At 37.3% G+C, this 18,512-nt stretch overlaps 1 protein-coding gene across 10 annotated transcripts in view; it reads right to left on the bottom strand.

Annotated features, from left to right (window-relative positions):
• Positions 1-18,512, bottom strand: part of usp54a (ubiquitin specific peptidase 54a) — a 53,111-nt gene that overhangs the window by 11,901 nt on the left and 22,698 nt on the right. For 9 of the 10 annotated variants that reach the window (XM_051917388.1, XM_051917397.1, XM_051917392.1 and 6 more), the window contains 10 exons: positions 17,798-18,417; positions 12,055-12,147; positions 9,872-10,006; positions 8,831-8,944; positions 8,123-8,205; positions 6,564-6,669; positions 5,016-5,162; positions 4,277-4,426; positions 889-1,057; positions 160-339 (listed from right to left, as the gene is read on the bottom strand). In XM_051917388.1, coding sequence (XP_051773348.1) covers positions 160-339; positions 889-1,057; positions 4,277-4,426; positions 5,016-5,162; positions 6,564-6,669; positions 8,123-8,205; positions 8,831-8,944; positions 9,872-10,006; positions 12,055-12,147; positions 17,798-17,944 — 1,324 coding nt within the window. In that variant the 5' untranslated portion in view covers positions 17,945-18,417. The remainder of the gene's footprint in view (positions 1-159; positions 340-888; positions 1,058-4,276; positions 4,427-5,015; positions 5,163-6,563; positions 6,670-8,122; positions 8,206-8,830; positions 8,945-9,871; positions 10,007-12,054; positions 12,148-17,797; positions 18,418-18,512) is intronic. The other variant, XM_051917394.1, reaches the window with a different exon arrangement.

Raw genomic sequence — 18,512 nt, 5'->3', positions numbered from 1 at the left:
TTTAATTAAATCAAAGCCTTTGCAACTTGATAACAGCATTAAGTCAGGTCATTAACTGTGCAGCCCTAAACAGGATGAATTGACTATATGGATCAATGCATCTAGTGTCAATATATCTAATATGGTGTCCAAACTGTGTGAACGTATATACTGACGTACCTGTGGTTTCCAGGCTGCTGTGGGAGGCAGAGTCGTTGTCAGGGTTACAGATGACGGTTCCCTGGGAGTCAGAGGAGAAATGGGAAGCCATAGACTCGTGGTGGGAGTGTGAATGCTTATAGCTGTAGCTGTCTGTGGAGGAGTCTGTCCGTGTATCGCTGGAAATTGATGGCTCACGGCCTGACAAAACAGAAGATTTAATGCATATCACTAAAGCTACCAATTGGAGATTTTTACATTTTTAGCAAAAAAGAGTTAGTACAACTGCCCAAATAGAACACTAAGATTTTGTGGGTGGTAGTCATTGAGTTTGCTAGGGAGGTGACAGGGCATTGCTAGGTGGTTGCTACAGTATTCTGGGTGGTTGTATCATAGTGGTTATCAGTATATTTTAAGGTGAAAAGCATACTTTAGTAGTTCAAGAAGATTTGAATATTGACCTAATGAAATATACAGCTATAAATGAATTTCCGACAACCACAGCTGATGATTTTTTTTTTACTGTAAAATTAAATGGATCTTTTTTACACTAATAGCCTTAGCAAACTCCACTAAATATTTGTCTAAAAAGCAATGCACAGATATAATTATTATAATCAAACATGAAATATTACTCATTTTGTTATGAATTAAACATTTGATTACGTGTGTAGAACTTGCTCTTGAAGCAATGAAAGAAATAATGTGAAATCTATGAGTAAAACTAGCCTTATGATGGTGTGTAAATACCTGAATCCTCACTGTCGTAATATGCTTTAGTGTAGTGATGTAGGTCTAGGCGCGAGGCCAAATCCTGAGCTGACACTGGCGTCCCCCGGGGGTCAGCATAGAGCAGCAGCAGTGGCTGGTAATGCCCTTTTATACACCGGGACACCACATCCTTCCACTTGGGCCCAATCTGTGAGAAAGAAAATGACAGCGAGAATGACAAAGTATAGTTTTAAAGCAGTTCAAATAATACGTTTGACAGATTTTGAAAACATCAATCCCTACAGATCTCAACCAAATGTTACTGTCACATTGTGGGAACACTAAACAAAAGTAGAGGCCAGGTTAAAATGTTCTGGATACCTGAAAAACAAAGTTGAGACTGAAACCCAAGTCCGACACATTTCAAACAAATCTTACCCTGACTCCAACTTCTCAAATGGACGACTTTCTCTACGCTCCCTCCATAACCAGACAGGATGTCCGAGCGGCCACAGTAACAGACAAGCATGCACGAAAGCGTGAACGAGTGAGCTTTAGTGTGTGTGTTTGTTTGCGGTGGACTATCATGGCGGTTTCTCTCTGTAGGACACGCCCTGCCGCTGTCCAGCTGGGGCTGTAAACAATAGTGGGATATCCTTGTTTTCAGAGGGCTTTTGTAAGAGCACTGCGCAGCTCATGTGCAGGTCAGCACAGGCTTGCCAGACTCCACGAAAAAAGCTGCTTTGTATGCAACTGTCCAGGATCCACAGTCCTGCACTGCTATTATGAAGATAAAATCCTGCATGTTCAGAACTACGGGAATGACACACCCCTCTGAGTGACATAACAAATTATCTCTGTTTTTATTCAAAAACATTAAAACAGTTATTTGTTCAAATTATCTATGTCAACACTTACAGGAATTTGGCAATAAATTAATTACTAAAAAGTAGGGATGCACAATATTGGTACCACATCAGTCATCAACCAATATTAGAGATTGGTATCAGCTGATATTGTGGAAAGTCAACTGTGCATGTTCATGTCCTATATTTTTATATTTAGATTATCTTTGCTGTCATCTCAACTCTTATTTAAACAATCTGTAAAAACACTAAAAATTTAATAACGTTAAATGGAATCTTCAGAAAATCTCAAAATGAATATCCATATGTCATACTTTATATAATAAAATATTATTTTATTTTTCACTCATTTAGCAAATATAATATAGAATTTTTGTATTTAACACCATTATTATTTAATATTTAAATAAAATTTACCATTGATCTGTTATCAGTCATAACATGATTTTTTTTTTTTTTTTTTTTTACTACCGTTCAAAAAGTCTGGAGTCTATAAGATTTTTAAGTCTCTTATGATCCCCAAAGCTGCATTTATTTGATCAAAAATACAGTATAAACAGTAATACTGTGAAATATTATTACAATTTATTAATGCAAATAGCTTTTTTATATTGTAATATGTTTTAAAATGTAATTTATTCCTGTGATGTCAAAGTAGGGGTGGGCGATATGGCAAAAATATCATATCACGATTTTTTTCAGGAAAATCACGATTCACGATTTTTATCACGATTCTTCATGTTGTTTTTACTATTTTGCAAGTGACTGAGCATTACAGCCAAACTAATTTCCCTATTTTAAAAACAAAGCCTTACAAAATAACAAAATATAAAATAAAATTAAAAATGGCAGACATTTGGGCCAAAGTGGCAAAGATAAAAATCTTTGTCATTATTTTTTATGTTATTTGTTATTATTTGTTATTAATTTTATCTTTGTTATTAAAAAAGAAGAAAAACATAAGCTACACATTATACAAATGAAATTAATAAAATGATTTATTTTTTCAGCTACAGTAGATGTATTTAACAGTAGCATTCAAGTAAAAAATTAGACTATTAGACCAGCAACTGTCCGGCTAACCCACATTCTCCAAAATATTTTATTTTGTGTTCTACACAAGAAAGCAATTAATACAGTTTTGAAACAACATTACAGTGAACCATCCCTTTAAGGACAATATTAGGCTGCTCTGTCACTTTAAAGACCTGCACGTATATCTAATATACAGCCAGGCATCCAATTTTCTTTCAAATGTTTACTTTCACTTTAGACATAACCAACTGTGTTTATGTAAACTTTGTGCATATTTGACAGTATTAGAGCAATTGGACTCTAAAGATAACTTAGTAATCAGGCGCTGTTTGACAGGCTTTTAGCGCCTGTGCGCACTCGCGTGAATGCGCTCTGAAAAACGCATGTCAGAACAGTGCATCAGCATGCGATAGAAAAGTTTAACCGGCAAGGCACATGAAATAATGAAGTTTTGTAGATTGAAGTGTCCCGCGAATATTACTCTCTACCGCTGCGTTAAAATGTGATGTGAATGTACGTCACGTTGAACAGTATGCTGAGACGGAGGCGCTGGAACTGCAACAGATAGAAAGCACTGTAGCACGATATTATGATATTTCTTCATAAGCAGATCGTGGAGACATTTTAATCGTCCACGATCAAAAATCGTTATATCGCACACCCCTATGTCAAAGCTGAATTTTCAGCAGCCATTACTCCAGTCTTCAATTGTGCAGCTTAATATTGTTGTGAAAGCTGTGATAATTTTATAGGATTTTAATATTACAGGATTCTTTGATGAAAAGAATAAGTTCAAAATAACAGCATTTATTTGAAACAGAAATCGTTTGCAACAATGTAAAAGTCTTTACTTTCGCAATTTAAGGCATCCTTGCTTAATAAAAGAAATAATTTCATTAAAAAAAACAAAAAAAAAACAACTTTTGAACAGTAGTGTATATTGTCAGCATAAGTCAGAATTTTAATACTGGTGCATAATCATCACTCATTGACGTTCACGTATGAACGCTGTGTCATTCTTGTTTTTATGTTACGACCATAATGTACACTGGTGACTATTGACATGGAGCGAGCTACTGGCATGTGCACATACACCTGCATACACACACAGACACACACACACACGCAGACACACACACACACACACACACACGCAGACACACACGCAGACACACACGCAGACACACACGCAGACACACACGCAGACACACACACACACTCCTGAGTGGTGAGTCAACAAGCTGCCGAATTATGTAAAACAGCACGCAAGCACTAACGGAGCAAACACGCATACATTCACCCACCCACTCACCACATGCTGGGAGCCTGTGGGGCACTGCTAAATAACGAGTCAACACATTGGACTATCCCAGTTAATGATTCTACACAAACTCCCCGTGGACAGAGCAAGCAAGGAACATTAGACAAGGGCATGTATAAATAAAACCATATGAACAACCCTGACACACCAGCAAGCTAAGAGCTGTCTTTCACATTCACCGGTTACACTAAGCCCAGATGATTACCTCTTTCACATGAGCATCATCAAAGTAAATCCACTTGCGGATTTTGGTTTGGAAGAAGAAAGTAGAGTAGTGTTTGCCATAGTAACAGACCACGCCCACCAGGTAGAGCTCCGCCTGTTTGGCCTTGTCCTCTGTCACTCGGTAGAACAGCTACGGGTGAAACGAAGGAGAAGAGGTTGCTTATTACTTATACATACATACACATTCACATACACACACATAAAAGTAGATGCACACAAACCTTACACATTTTAAGTGACCATGAGATCTTTCAAAGGCACTAAAAACATCTGTGATAGAGATCATCAAAACACCTCTCTTGATCTCTAGATGCATTTCGGCTTACAATAATCATTTGTTTGCGCCTGTTTAAAAAGGTTTACATTTCACATTGAAACATGAACCTGGTACTTAGTGAAATGTTAACCCACTTAGAATGCCCTGTGCCTGATCTGTGTCCTAAGAAAGCGTAAACTCAGTGGCAGACAGTCGCTTTTAAGTGTGAGTCATTGTCATTGATGCAACAAGTTTGACAAGTTCTGCCTGTAATTCCCATGTGCATCACAGTAATCTCAGAGCCGCAGCACTGCTGCTTTGAGCCTGACTGCATTTATCACCATCTATATCAGTCAAAAGTTGTTTTTGGCTGTGGGTTTGTTCATCTATCATCTGACTTATGTCAGCAGCATTGAGTGTAGTTTGTGGGATATTTTCTCTACTGGTAGGGAGCATCTCTTACATCTCCGAGCCGCAGGACGGTGCCCAAGCTATGAATGACATCTTCTGCCAAGTCAGAGTGGTCTGAGTCCCACACCAGGCCAATAGTGATGATCTCTGGGGAGTTCATCAGGACACGTCGAATACGGAGTTTCTCTCCACAGTTGCCCTGTAGATAAGAAAAGGGAGAGGAAAAAATAGGGCTTTTTCATACTGGAGCTTATTGAAAAACACAGAAATATTTACGTACACTGTTACACACACTGTTACTATTAATTCTCATTCTTCCTGCCCGAACTTACACAAGTCACCCTAACACAGTTCACAAATCACATACACACACCCATAATCTGTATGTTTGTTTGTGTTTAGGTTGCATGTGAAGCATGTCTTCATCACCCCTGAGGGTCAAGAAAACATGTCTGTTTCAGATCTGTACACCTTGTTCTTCAACTTTCAAATGTGTTTAATTCATACTGAAAATCCTGCTGTAGTGTTAATTTTCAAAAAACGTTTACTTCTACTAGCATAATGTAATCTAATAATGTACTGATTGAATAATTGTACTGATTGATTGTTGTATGAATGTTTTATATGAATATCAAAGAAATCTAACAAAATTTAGTTATATATTTAAATTAGGAAAAACTACTTGCCAATGGATTAAGAAACAAACTTGTTTTCCCTTTAAGTTTATTCTTCTTACCCCAGTAGCAAGTATCTTTCTTGTTTTAAGCATACACCTCTTCTTTTCTTTTTTCTTTTTTTTCTGTATAAACAAGCCTTAACATTACCATTCCAAAGTTTTGGGTCGATAAGATTTTTGGAAGAAGTCTCTTACACTCAACCAAGGAAATATTGTGAATATTATGAAATATTACAATTTAAAAACTATTTTTCTATTTTTCTATTTTAATACATTTTAAAACCCTTTAAATTATCATTTAGAACCATTCTAATATGCTGATTTGGTGCTCAAGAAACATTTATTATTATTATTATTATCAATGTTAAAAACAAAATATATTTATGGAAACTGACATACATTTTTTTCAGGATTCTTCGAAGAGAAATTTCAACAGAACTGCATTTATTTGAAACAGAAATCTTTTGCAACATTATAAAGGTCTTTACTATCACTTTTAACCAATTTAATACATTCTTGCTATAGAAAGTATTAGTTTCTTAAACTCTCTTTTTGCCAGTTAAGTAAAGATATCTTGTTTTCAAGGATGTTTAGATATTTTTGCTGGAAAACAAGACAAAATATTGATTATGAAAATGTGATAAGCCGTCATCCCTTAACAATGGAAATCCTGATCTGACACGAAAACAAATGTGAGTGTGTGTGTGTGTGTTTTGCTTAAGAAGTTAGTCCTCCTCAGGGCCACGAGACAAATTAACATTCCACTGATTGCGTCCTGTTTTGACCCAGCGATTACTCAATGGCCACCATCCTATTCAAACCCAGACAAGCGCACACACACACACACTGTCCCAGGTTTCATTATGCCTAATTAGCACTTGATTTGATGGATCTGAGTGTGTGGCGGTGTGTGGTAATGCTAACCGGGCAGTTGCGCAGGTCTCCCACGGTGCTGGCGTTCCTCAGCAGCTCTCCAAACATGTCTGGGGTGGGCTTCTCTCGGCATTCCAGCATTCGCACTGCCTGGTTACTATAGCATAACCAACACATGTCATACGTTAAGATATTACAAGCAATAAACTGCAGCTCTCATATCTGTAATTATAGGTGAAGTGTTTGTATTTGCTGGCTTTGACTTAATAAACATGAAAAAGCCTATAATTACTCTACGACTTCAAATGAAATTTGTAACACTAACCTAAATAAGCCATTCAAGTGTTTGGGTGTGATTGTGTACAGTGTTTTTGTATTCAAGAGGGCTTTCCTGAGGTCATTGTCCAGACCGGTTTGATCTTATTGTTGCAGCAGAGGTCACTGCACCTCAAAGACACTGCAACACTGCGTGCCTGGAGCAACATCACGGCTCAGGCAGATCTCAGGGTGACAGTCTTGCCAATGTCACAATGTTACCTGTACATGCTCCACTGAGTGAGAGTGTGTATATACAAGGGAGAGTTCATCATTCCACACAATATCTTTAACATAATTATTCCCACTGACATTCAAATACATCAAATATAATAAAAAAATGCTCTAAAATTTTGACTGAATGAGAGCCATGTTTGAAGCTTTTGCCAAATTGTGGGAGAAGGTATTCCACAGTGATAATTGACTAATTCCACTTAATAATTAACTTAAAATTATATTTATTCTTATTAGAATGTTGCATGTATTGAAACCGATCAGAGCCCACCTATGCAGACTGCACTGAACGTTCCATGTAGGCAGTAGGTAGCGAGGCAGATCAGGAAAAAGTTTTGAAGCAGAGACAAACTATATTGCTTAGCTGAATATTGTACTAATTTATTAATCCATGAGAACATTAGTTGTAATCCGTATGACAGTACTTGAACAGCGACAGTACTCAGGTTCAAGGACACAAGGAGTCAATGTCATTGTGTAGAAGAAAGTGCTTCTCCTGTCAGCTATTCTTCCTCTCCTTCACTGTCAGCTATTATCATAAAAATCCTCCTTAATCACAGAGCCGCATACTGGAATATTCATGAAGCCCTTTTATTGTTGTTGTGCTTTCGTCTGTTTGTTCACGGCGCAAAGTCTCTGCCATACTGGCAGTCTGAATGCAGTAATCCAGACTGTCTGCAACTCACAGCTCTAAAAGCAGACATTGACAAAGTCTGACTGCAGAGGTTCAAGGGGAGCTGCTCTGCTGTGTGGCTCGGCTTTGTATCTGGCTGCTCATCACCCATGATTAAAAGCAGTGAGCAGGAGACCTAGAGTAATATTTAAGCTGGCTGTTGCCATGTGTTCTTGGCCATTGAGGGAATCTCTTTCTGTTCTGATTGATTTCACTGTGTTTGATGTGGCGCAGAGCTCATTTGCTCAGCTGGAGAAGAGTATAGGACATGATGTTTTCTGTGCCGTGCAGTGTGGCCCTTTTCGGTCCCAGCTTTCAAAATGACCTCATTCTTTAGCATCACTCACTTTTGTGCATGTGTATGTGCTGCAGGGATGTTTTTGCTTACCATAGAGAGGTGGTGGAGATGTAATGGACCATCTGAATGAAGGGTAAGGGGTCTGAGGAGGCTCCACAGTTGCTGCACACACACTAAATGAGAAAGAAAACAATATCTGTTATGTAATCCTTTTTATACAAATGGAGTGGTAAACATTTCATATTAAAAACTAGGTGTATTAGGGTTCAATACAATACAATTAATTAATTGACAATTGATCATTAATTTCCATTTTTTATATGACTTTCCTATGACCTATATGAACTTTGAGTCATTTATGATCTTTAAAATTTATTTACAAAGATATCACATTTAAAGAGACATTTATAGCAAAGTGAGCAAAAAGTTTTTAAAAAATTTAGAAGTTAGCAAAAATTATAAATATAATATTTATGTTTGATGCATCATTGCATGTTATTATAAAAGAAAAATGATTAATGAATATTTATTAAAATAATAAAAAATACACTTGCTGATACCTGTGCAGTGCAGGCAGGTCAAAATAAATTAATCAAAAATATCATAGACCTTTTTCATGATCTAATCAAATTCTGATGTAAACCATTTTAGATTTTTCCCAACAAATATTCTGCCTTTCAGAAAATATGCCCCATTATGGAAGTGAAATGCATTGCCAATGCGTTTCATGTTGCCTTCAAAAGAAAAGATACTTAATTGTTACTACTAATTGCCTTTTTGTTTATAAAGAGGATTCACCTGCTCAAAGAGTGTCATGGCAAACTTCTGGTGAGGGATGCAGTGTTTGGCTGTGCAGATGTCTTCCTTAGTCTCATCAGAGATGTGAAAGTGGATCCTCATAAGGATATTCTCCTGTGAGAGAATTATTGCTAAAATATTAACACAAATCAAAATCCAACTAAAGAGAAACAGCGTGTGTCCTGCATGTCTCATGTTAATTGATTCTCACTGTCCAGTGGGTGTGTAAGGAGTCTGTGGATAACAGCATGTTCAAATCTTTTGGCTGAGAGTTATGGCTGAGGATACTGGGTTTGGGGTGGGGAGGGGGGTGGGGGGTGATGGGGGCATGTGTTCAAGCATCTGCCTTTCACCAGTGTCTCCAGTCTTGCATAACGGCCAGACAACAATAGTGGTTAAAGAGGGGAAAAAAAAAAAAAAAAAAAAAAAAAATTACATTTGCAGTTTTTGCAGTTCTTACTGGTCAGCACATTGTACAATGTTGCTAAACCAGCAGTAGAAAGGGGCCGAGACAGGGAGCCATTCTTTATCTTATATGTTTTGATACTATGCCCTTTAAAATGAGCCATTAGGAGGAAATTAATCACTCTGTAAAATAGGAGATGTCTCTCTCTGTGATTACAAAAGATTACAGCATCAAACAGGAAGGTTTACTTTTCAGTGGATCGCATAGCATCTATCTGTATTATCAATCATCCTGCCAAAAACTGACATGGAAGCAGACATGACAGAAAGCAACAATGAAAGGAAAAGACTGAGATAGAGATATAGTTACAGGGCCAAGAGGATAACAAACATCTTCCTTCTACTTGCACTGATAGACTCAAGACACGTCATAAGTTGAGCTAACAATGTACACAAGAAATATTTAAGACCATGCAATTTCCTCTTCAAGAAAATCTACCTCTTCAGCGGAGAGTATAATGCGGCATGTGAAAGCATACTAAAGAAGATAGAAAGAGCAAGGACATGGAGGAGAATAGGAGGAAAAGCAGGGGGAGGAAAGTGAAAGAGTGATGGTGAAGAGTCAAGAGCCCTTACGAAACACTCAGCTGCATCATCCATAATGCCGAGCTGGAATCGCTGCTCATCCTGGAAGGTTTTGGCCAGAGCGCAGCGAAGAGCATCAGAGGGCAGCACCTTCTCACTGCTGAACTGGAACTGCGCAAAGATGCTCTGAAAAAAAAACAAACAACAGCTCTCTGTTAATGTTAAACAAAGAGATCCTTACCAATACCTCGCCACCCAGTTTCTTTCAGAAAAAAAACATACACTAAGTGTATGTATTACTAGTCTAAAGTACTAATATACTACTCTAAAGTACTAACATACACTTTTTAGGGATAGATAAGGTAAAATTTTTGCATTTTTTTTCCTGAAATTATACAGTGGGTTTTAAAAGGGCACCTGGAAAAACAATTTAAACAAAATTATTTTTGGTTTGTTCCACAAACAATACATTCATATTGCTTCCGGATACTTTTAAATGTAGCCAATAATCACAGTTTTCAATTTGTATGAAAAAGAGCAGCGTGACATTCTTAAAAACATTTTTGCTTGTGTTTTACAGAAGAAAGGGTGACATCATACAGTTGACATGAGGGTAAGCAAATGAATGAATTGGGTGAACTATCCCTTTAAAAGCAATCTTTCCCCCCTCTGAAGCCACATTTAAACCCTGCATAATTAAGTGTCTCCTGGTATATGAACACACCTAAGATTTCCCATGCTGTAAGAAAGCAAGACATGCCTGTCTGTAAGACTTCTGTGCTGACTTGAGAAACTCTTCAGTAAACCGAGTCATTACAGGATTAACATCTTTGCTTTGAAGGCTGAAAAACTCAGAGGTTGGAAGCAAGAGATACACTGGACTTATGTCACTGACAGTGAAACATACTGGAGTAAAGTCAGAAAGACACAGACCGCTGAATACAGAGGCAGTATTACACCCATAAGAGAGAGAGGACAGGCTGACAGACACATTGTCCTAGTCCTGTGTGAGAGCAGACAGGCTGCCCCCTATTGCGCTGGCACAGGGCTCAGGAGAGAGCTCTCTAATTTCCAGCTGAGTTATTGAACTTTTGATGGAAAGCGCCAATGGCACTCCTGAACATTAGAAGGGAACTAATATAAAATGAGAGTGAGGGAGGGACAAAAAAGAAACGGGATGGAAAAAGGAATGGCACGGCAAGAGTTGCATACACACAAACACTGCTTGCCACGCAGCTCTAGTTAAACACAAGATAGCTAGTTTTTTGACACGTCTATTCCTTATGATGCTTTACCATATGTTTTTATTAGTAGATCAACATGATATAATACTGGTGAAAAAGTCTTCCAACAGTACAAGAGACAAAGCAATGTCTGGAAGCAAAAAAAAAAAAAAAAAAGCGATTCTTACGTTTTTTTTTGTTTTGTTTTGTTTTTAACTAATTTAACACTGATTTTTTATGTTTTTGTATCCGACAAACAATATCCAGAAGTGTTTTTTAATAACTGGTCATTTGTACTTTTTGACAAAATAACTAGGCCTCAATAATCATTAGCATAAACCATACATTTTAAGAAAATAATTAAACTAAATGGCCAGTTAATTATCGTCTTTGTTTCCTACCTGAGAACGGTGATTACATAAAGTTGAGTAACTTATGCAAACAAAACATGAAATAAGTTAGTCCTTTTTGAATGCACAGTGGTGTAATGAAGTTGTTGGGTGCTGTTCTTTATAGACTTACCAAATTGAGCCATTTATCAGTAAAACCAACATAAAAAAATAATTACTGATTAATGTCATTCCAAACCTGTATGACTATTTTTTGCGGAGCACAAAATAAGATATTTTGAAGAAATTGGTTACCAAACATTGTTCACCATTGACTTTTAGATGCACAAAACCACTAATATATTTCTCAAAATGAGAATGAGCATATTATGCTTTTTTTTGGGTGAACTATGCCTTTAAACAAAAATATTGTGTGAATGTCTTAAAAAAAAAAAAAGGTAGATCTGTCTGCTTCAACAATAAAGTTCACTATTTAATGTTTTATAACACTTTAAATCTTCAAAATTTTTAAGCATACACAGATGGCAAAAACACATTAGCGTTCAAATAAAAAAGGAAACTACTGAATTAGAAAAGCTATAATGAAGCAGAGATTCCTGTCAGCTCCATGATTTAAATGCATCATGAATAATGTTAAAACCTGATAGGCTTAATGCTTTACCTTAAGAGCGCAGAAGATGCACGAGTCCTCCATACACTTGTGTGTGGTGAGCTGCCGGAAACTTCGCCGGAAGATATCCAGATGCCAGAGAACCTGTAAGAAAAATGCGAAATTAGACTAAAGCAATATTTACATTGTCTTCTGATATTTGAAGCTGCCTGCGCATGATACAAAAGCTCTCTGAAAGACTGAGAAAAGGTTGAATCAAGCATCAGACACTCTTCAACACACCTTCTAAAATGCCTGAGAAGCTCTAGTCATCAAAAATGTATCAGGCTCAAAAAGCGCTTGCTGCTCTGCACCGCCTGCAGTTGACTTTCCACCCCTTCTTAAATGTCTCTCTCATGAGGGCAAGACATCTTAAGAACAGAAGCTGGTTTAGAGATGGAGATTTTGCAAGCTGCATATGATACTGACAGACACCTTTCTTCAACGATCTTCTAAATCCAGCTTTCTTGACACCTCGTAATCCAATCTCATCCAATCACATGAGAGAAACAATTGTCTTACCAATCAGGTGTCCAAGATCTGATAAACCCATGTAATTTATCCAAGAGTTTGAAGAAACAGGGCGCAGGTTAACAAGCAGAGGAAATTCTGAGTTTGAGATGAAGTGATGAGCATGTTTCCTAGCTTTAGTCTTTCATCTTGAGGAATGTATGCATCTCCAGATGAAGTATGATGCAGAATGTCAGCGGAACAAACAAAGACCTGCTAGCTTCCTGCCGGGTAGCCTGCATGCACGCACAGACACACAATCATACACACCTCCCATCTGGCCGTGCCCAGGAGGCTACGGAGGCCGTCCTGACCCCACCTGCCTGCCATGAGCTGGGACTTTGTGTGCCATGGCCCCCCTGTTCACCCGGCACATCTACACGCTTGCATGCTGAATTATTTAGAGAGCTGTCAGTCCCACTTAACACAACTCCGTTACCCAAATGAATCTGCTGTCTAACTTTACCTTCACAGATGTCTTAATAGCTCTAATAGTGATAAAGTCTGTCAATGAACTGGCCTGTAAGATCTACTTACATTTTGGTCAAAAGTCTTGCGCAGAGCTGTACATTTGCTTTACTTTGAAAAACCCTTTAAAAATCTGTAGTGCTGACAGAATAAATTTTAGAGAGTAATTTCAGAGACACAAATCAGAAAACATCTGTTTGACTGCAGTTGTGCATTGCACGTGTCTCTGCACAATAAAACAGTACTCAACAGCACTGATCTCTAAGGTCATTCGGATCACCCTGTATGACCTTCTGCTGATGCTCTTTGCATGGCAAGAGGAACTGTAAGGCAAGTGAATAAAATGCATGAAATGCAAAGCAGTCTTAGCTTAAACAAAACCTCAAATGTAAATGTTGGCAAGGAAGTACAATATGCCCAACAGAGGACTTAAACAGCAATACCATAGTATCATCACACTCAATAAACACACTTTTGTGTTTGCAATGCAAACCACATGGTCTTAGGAAATAGTTGCTTAAGAAAATCAGCTGGTGAAGTTTTACTCAAAATCTTGGCAAGCAGGTCTAAAATATAAAGATCCAAATGTTTCGGGACAGATAATATCAGTTGATAATTCAAATATGAATTGAGATTCTGTTTTCTAACGATTCTAATTGATTCATAAATTTCAAAAATCAATATTCTAAACATCTGTTAATAACTTGATGTTGACGGAACAGTGCAGCACCCTAACAGTTTAGAGAGCACACAGGCTTGCAATGGGGGACAAATGAAGTTTACTTGACAACAACAGTTCCAAAATCAATATTTTAACTAACAGAAAACAGCCTTAAATAAGACATGCTGGTATATAATATGATGTGCCATTCAAATCTATGCATATATCATATCGAAATTTGATTCAAAATGAAGAATCGTGCCCCCAAGAATCAATCGAACAATTTAATCAAATCGTAATTTACGCTCCTTGTAAATTATGAACCAATCAGCAATGCTTTGCCATGTGTATGCTATCATTGTCCAGCAAGTGTTAATGAATTTATGGTTGTCTTGTAATTTCCTGTATAATTAAAGTAACAGGATAATCTGATATTGAAAAATATATAAGCATGTTTTAAAATAATTGTAAAATATTAAATCTAGTAAAATATTAAATAACATTAAGTACACAATTAAAATACTGACTTTAAAATGTAAATTATATATTTAAAATTAGAATTCTTAATTATAATCTTAATTACACATCAATTTAAATGGGAAAAAAAACTTTTTGTTTGTTTGGGAAAAAAAATGCAGGAAAAGCAGAAATAAATACTTCTCATACTGCTCAAGCCCTGGCATGGTCAGCTGTAGACTTTCTTTTACTGATATGATAAAAATGTGACGTAAATAAATGTACTCCATTCAGGAGATGGGTTAGATAATTTGGGTTAAAAAAAATATCAAGCAAAACAGCTTAATTTAAATAAAATCTAACTGCACTGTAGAAGAAAGAAACAGGTCCAAAAACCTTAGACAATGACACACATAAAGACATTTTCAGGACTTTTCTAACAACATTGTGCCCGAAACACGTCCTGGTCTCCGGGTGTATGTACGCAGCTCTGCAGACACAGGGACATTCTGAGCCAGTGGCCATGGACTAGCTAGTGTGTCCATGTCTCAAGTGGTCAACATCAGGGCACAGTGTCCCCTTCTATTGATTTGACATTACTGATTTGACACTCAAGATCTGGGAGCTTTTGACATGCCATTGAATTTGCCTCTGAGAATGTCTAACAACAAAATCCAGCTTTTCAACCATCCAGTAGAGTTGTATAGCTGTATAGGATGCGACTGGCCGTATTGATGAGAAGCCTGCAGGACCTTACAAGAAGTACAGGTGTTTGCTTGCCAACCTGGGTCACATCTACTCATTAAAGCAATGTTCTGACTCACCATCATCACTGAGGGGAATGTCAAGACTTTGTAAGGGGACAGTAGAAACTAAAAGCAATATGACTGTTTAAAAAAATAAATATATGTGCAAAACAAATAAATGCCAGCAAGATCAAGGAAGCTTTATTCAAAATCTTTATGAAATGGTCTTTTTAGATGAAAAGAAGCTAAAACTGATCTACTTTGGAGTTTGTCATTGTGAAATACATGAACTACAACAGATCGTTGTTGAAGATTAGTTCAATAAGATCGAGCAAAACTACATGAGTCCCCAAACTGGACAGATCAGAGATAGCCCTCTGCAAAGACAGACACCACGGCCCATTTCTAACCCAATTACACGCTTCAGATCCATGGGACAGAAAGCAGAATGAAATTTACTATGACTGACTGAAACTGAGTTACTTCCTTCAGCTCATCAAACATTGAAACAATGTGAGCGGTCATGTAAGGACTTCCCTTCATGAAACATGACCATTTCACACAGTGAGCAGCATTTCTTGTTTATTTCAAGAACAAAACCAGCCTAACAATGTTAGAGCTTAATGTGAAGAATTACTTATTTATTTTTATTTTTTTTGGCTTGCCAGCAGTTCAGAACATTATTTATATTATAGAATATAACTGCAATATTTTTGGCCCCACCACAAAAAAAGAAAGAAAAAAGAATAAATATATATTTATCCACAGTATTAAACCAGTATTAATAGATTAATAGAGCAGTATTAATAGTAGATTAATCCACAGTATTAAACCACATTCACCAGCCTAGGGCTGTCACAGAAACCGATTTATCTGTGATTTCTGAGGACACCTGTTTCAGTAATATTAAGGCTGCCGCAATAACCGCAATATTGTAATACCACGATACTGACAAGCCAACCGCAGAAGAATGCAAGCAACCGCACTGTTCATGTTTTTTCTTTTTTTCATGTGGATATGCCCATCTTGTTTTAAACTTCATGCATGTGTATTGAATGTTAAATAAGTTAATAATGATAACAAGAGTGAAGAATGTAATTTTTCCCACCAACTGGCTCTTTTTAATTATAAACTTAATTAAGGAGTGGGGGTTCAAACTTCAGCTGGCCAGCAGGAGCAGCCACTGACAGGTCACGTGACCTGCCACCATCCACTGGCAAGTCAGTTGACCTGCCAACCAAGTTAAGACAACTACTGAATACAGATTTAATAATTTAGGCTCATTAAATTTATAGAACGTTGTAACTGTTTTATTTTCTATAAATTACTTAAAAAAATACTTTAAAAAAATTAATATATTTATTTTCATTCACATCTGACTGTTTGGTTACTGCCACTCCTGGCAGCTCAGTCCAGCCAGCTATTGAGCTCTATTCAAATGGATATTTTCTTTTACATGATCCACATTTAATGAGCTTTATCCAGAAAAAAAAAAAAAAAAAAGTAGTCAAATGACAGTGATCCCGACTGGTGGGTTACTGATGCTTCGCTGGCTGCTCAATCCAGCCAGCCAGTTGCATGTTTAATGCGTTCCCTACCACTCTCACATTATTTTATTATTGTGGGAAGTATTCATAACTCATTGATAGATATTTGTTCTTGTTTTAAGAATAAACTTACTTAATTTTGTTAAAATTTTCAAGACTTCAATTATACATTTGCATCTCAAGTAAAGGTATCGAAGATGTTTAGATATAAGTATTGGAAAACAGGACAAAAACACTGAGGAAGATATTACTTTTTTTGCAATGCACTCAACATTTAATGCCATAAATCAGAGCAGAACATCTTAAATGAATAAAGTTAAGACCTTTTTAAAGGCATTCATTTGTGTAAGAGGGAATTAAGACATTTTAAGACCTTTTTAAGGCCCATAGAAACTTTGTTAAAAGTCAGCAAGTTCTCTAAAAAAGAAAAACGATTCACAATTCCTCAGAAAAGTATTCAAGCAAGCTTAATAAAACACCACAATTTGATTTGCAGATAATAAAAATTACTGTTTTCACCCCCAGGTTTTGAGTTCACTGTCTTGCCATATTGTTAAGCTTCATGGCAACAGACAATCCAGCCACGACGCTCCCTCAAACACCCAACCCCCCGAACCAGTCATAACTGACGCTAATTTGTAGCTTTAGACATATTATCAGCCAGCTAAGCCCCTTTATTTCCATATAGCTGATTATACAGTAATCCAAAAATAGAGGGTAAGTAATGGCAGGTTGCTCTGCAGGGTAATTACCGGCCAGGACAGTGTGTGTCTGACAGTTGTTTGTGGGGTCTAGTGCAGACAGTGCTTGAATCATCACTAAATCTAATGCAGGCTCCAATGAGCAGCACAATGGATAAAAGGCACAGCGGTTTCTGTCTAATGGAGCTCATGCGTGAAGAGAGCTACGAGTGAAGAGCCACTGCACCGTTCCTACTGCTGCCATATGCATCTAGCCGCTTGACTTGTTGCTTCAAATGGCTAATCATGAGGGGAGCACAATTTCTGCCCATGAGAGCAAGCATCTATTGAGGTCATGCGATGCACAAGTCATTAATTAATGAGAGAGTATGCAAAATATTTATCCTCGCAGCCTACAAAGCAAAAGTAGATGCGAACAGTTGATGAAAACATCTTGGAAAGCTCAAGTAGGGTTCCCTCAAAGTGTGCTAAGCTTAATTGAGACCACACTGCTTTACTTAATACATTTGAGATAGCTCCATAAAAGCACCATATAAAGACTAATCATGTGTCAAATGTCTTGTGTTCACCTGAGAAACTATTTGTACTTTAAGTCCCTGATAAGATTTCTGAAAGCATAAGGAAGTAACATGTAAGATACGTTTACATGAACATATGTCTTCCTACCTGTAAAGCACTGTTCAGGAAGCAGCTGTTCTGTCCCGGCTCGTTGATGAGTCCTTTGCTGGGGGCGATTGATGTCATGGTTCGCGGGGTGAATATGCCCTGTAACCCACTGCTGCCAGATGCAAAATAGTTTCTTTTCCATGACATGGTGGAGGAAATCTGTATCGTTTAAACTCTATATCGTCCCTCCGCTTAACAACAATCTCACGTTCATCTTTCCAAAGTGGAGGGGAAATGCATTAGTGTTGTATCCAAAAGATGCAAATATTTCTTAACAGTTTTGTCAATGGCCACAATGTTTGCAATCAGAAAATATACATATATTTGTACTGGAAAAATGTTCATCCAAGGGTGTTGGCTTCTTGTCCTCTTGCATCAGACAAAAAAAAAAAAAAAAAGCAAATGCTGCCTTTTGGCCTTGATAACTGCTCTCTGGGACTCAGTTGTGGAATTTCACACTGCTATACTCAGTGTTCTGGGTTGTGGGAGGTGTGGTGATCTTCACTACAGCGTTCTGTGCTACACCCTTAAACAGAAGCAACAGTGTGCAGACTGACGGCAAGAGTCTCGTCCTACTTGTAAACAGGTCACAAGGTGTGAATCTTCACAACACTGTATATCTGAAAAAAATAAATAAACAGAAATAAAAATGTTAACATCTTAAGTTTAACACCATGATCTGCAGGAAGAATGTGACCACAAATCATTCATTTTC

Source organism: Ctenopharyngodon idella, chromosome 13, assembly GCF_019924925.1.
Source record: "Ctenopharyngodon idella isolate HZGC_01 chromosome 13, HZGC01, whole genome shotgun sequence".
NCBI classification, from domain to species: domain Eukaryota; kingdom Metazoa; phylum Chordata; class Actinopteri; order Cypriniformes; family Xenocyprididae; genus Ctenopharyngodon; species Ctenopharyngodon idella.
The sequence above is the reverse complement of the archived record's forward strand: the minus strand, read 5'-3'. Positions and strand labels throughout refer to the sequence as shown.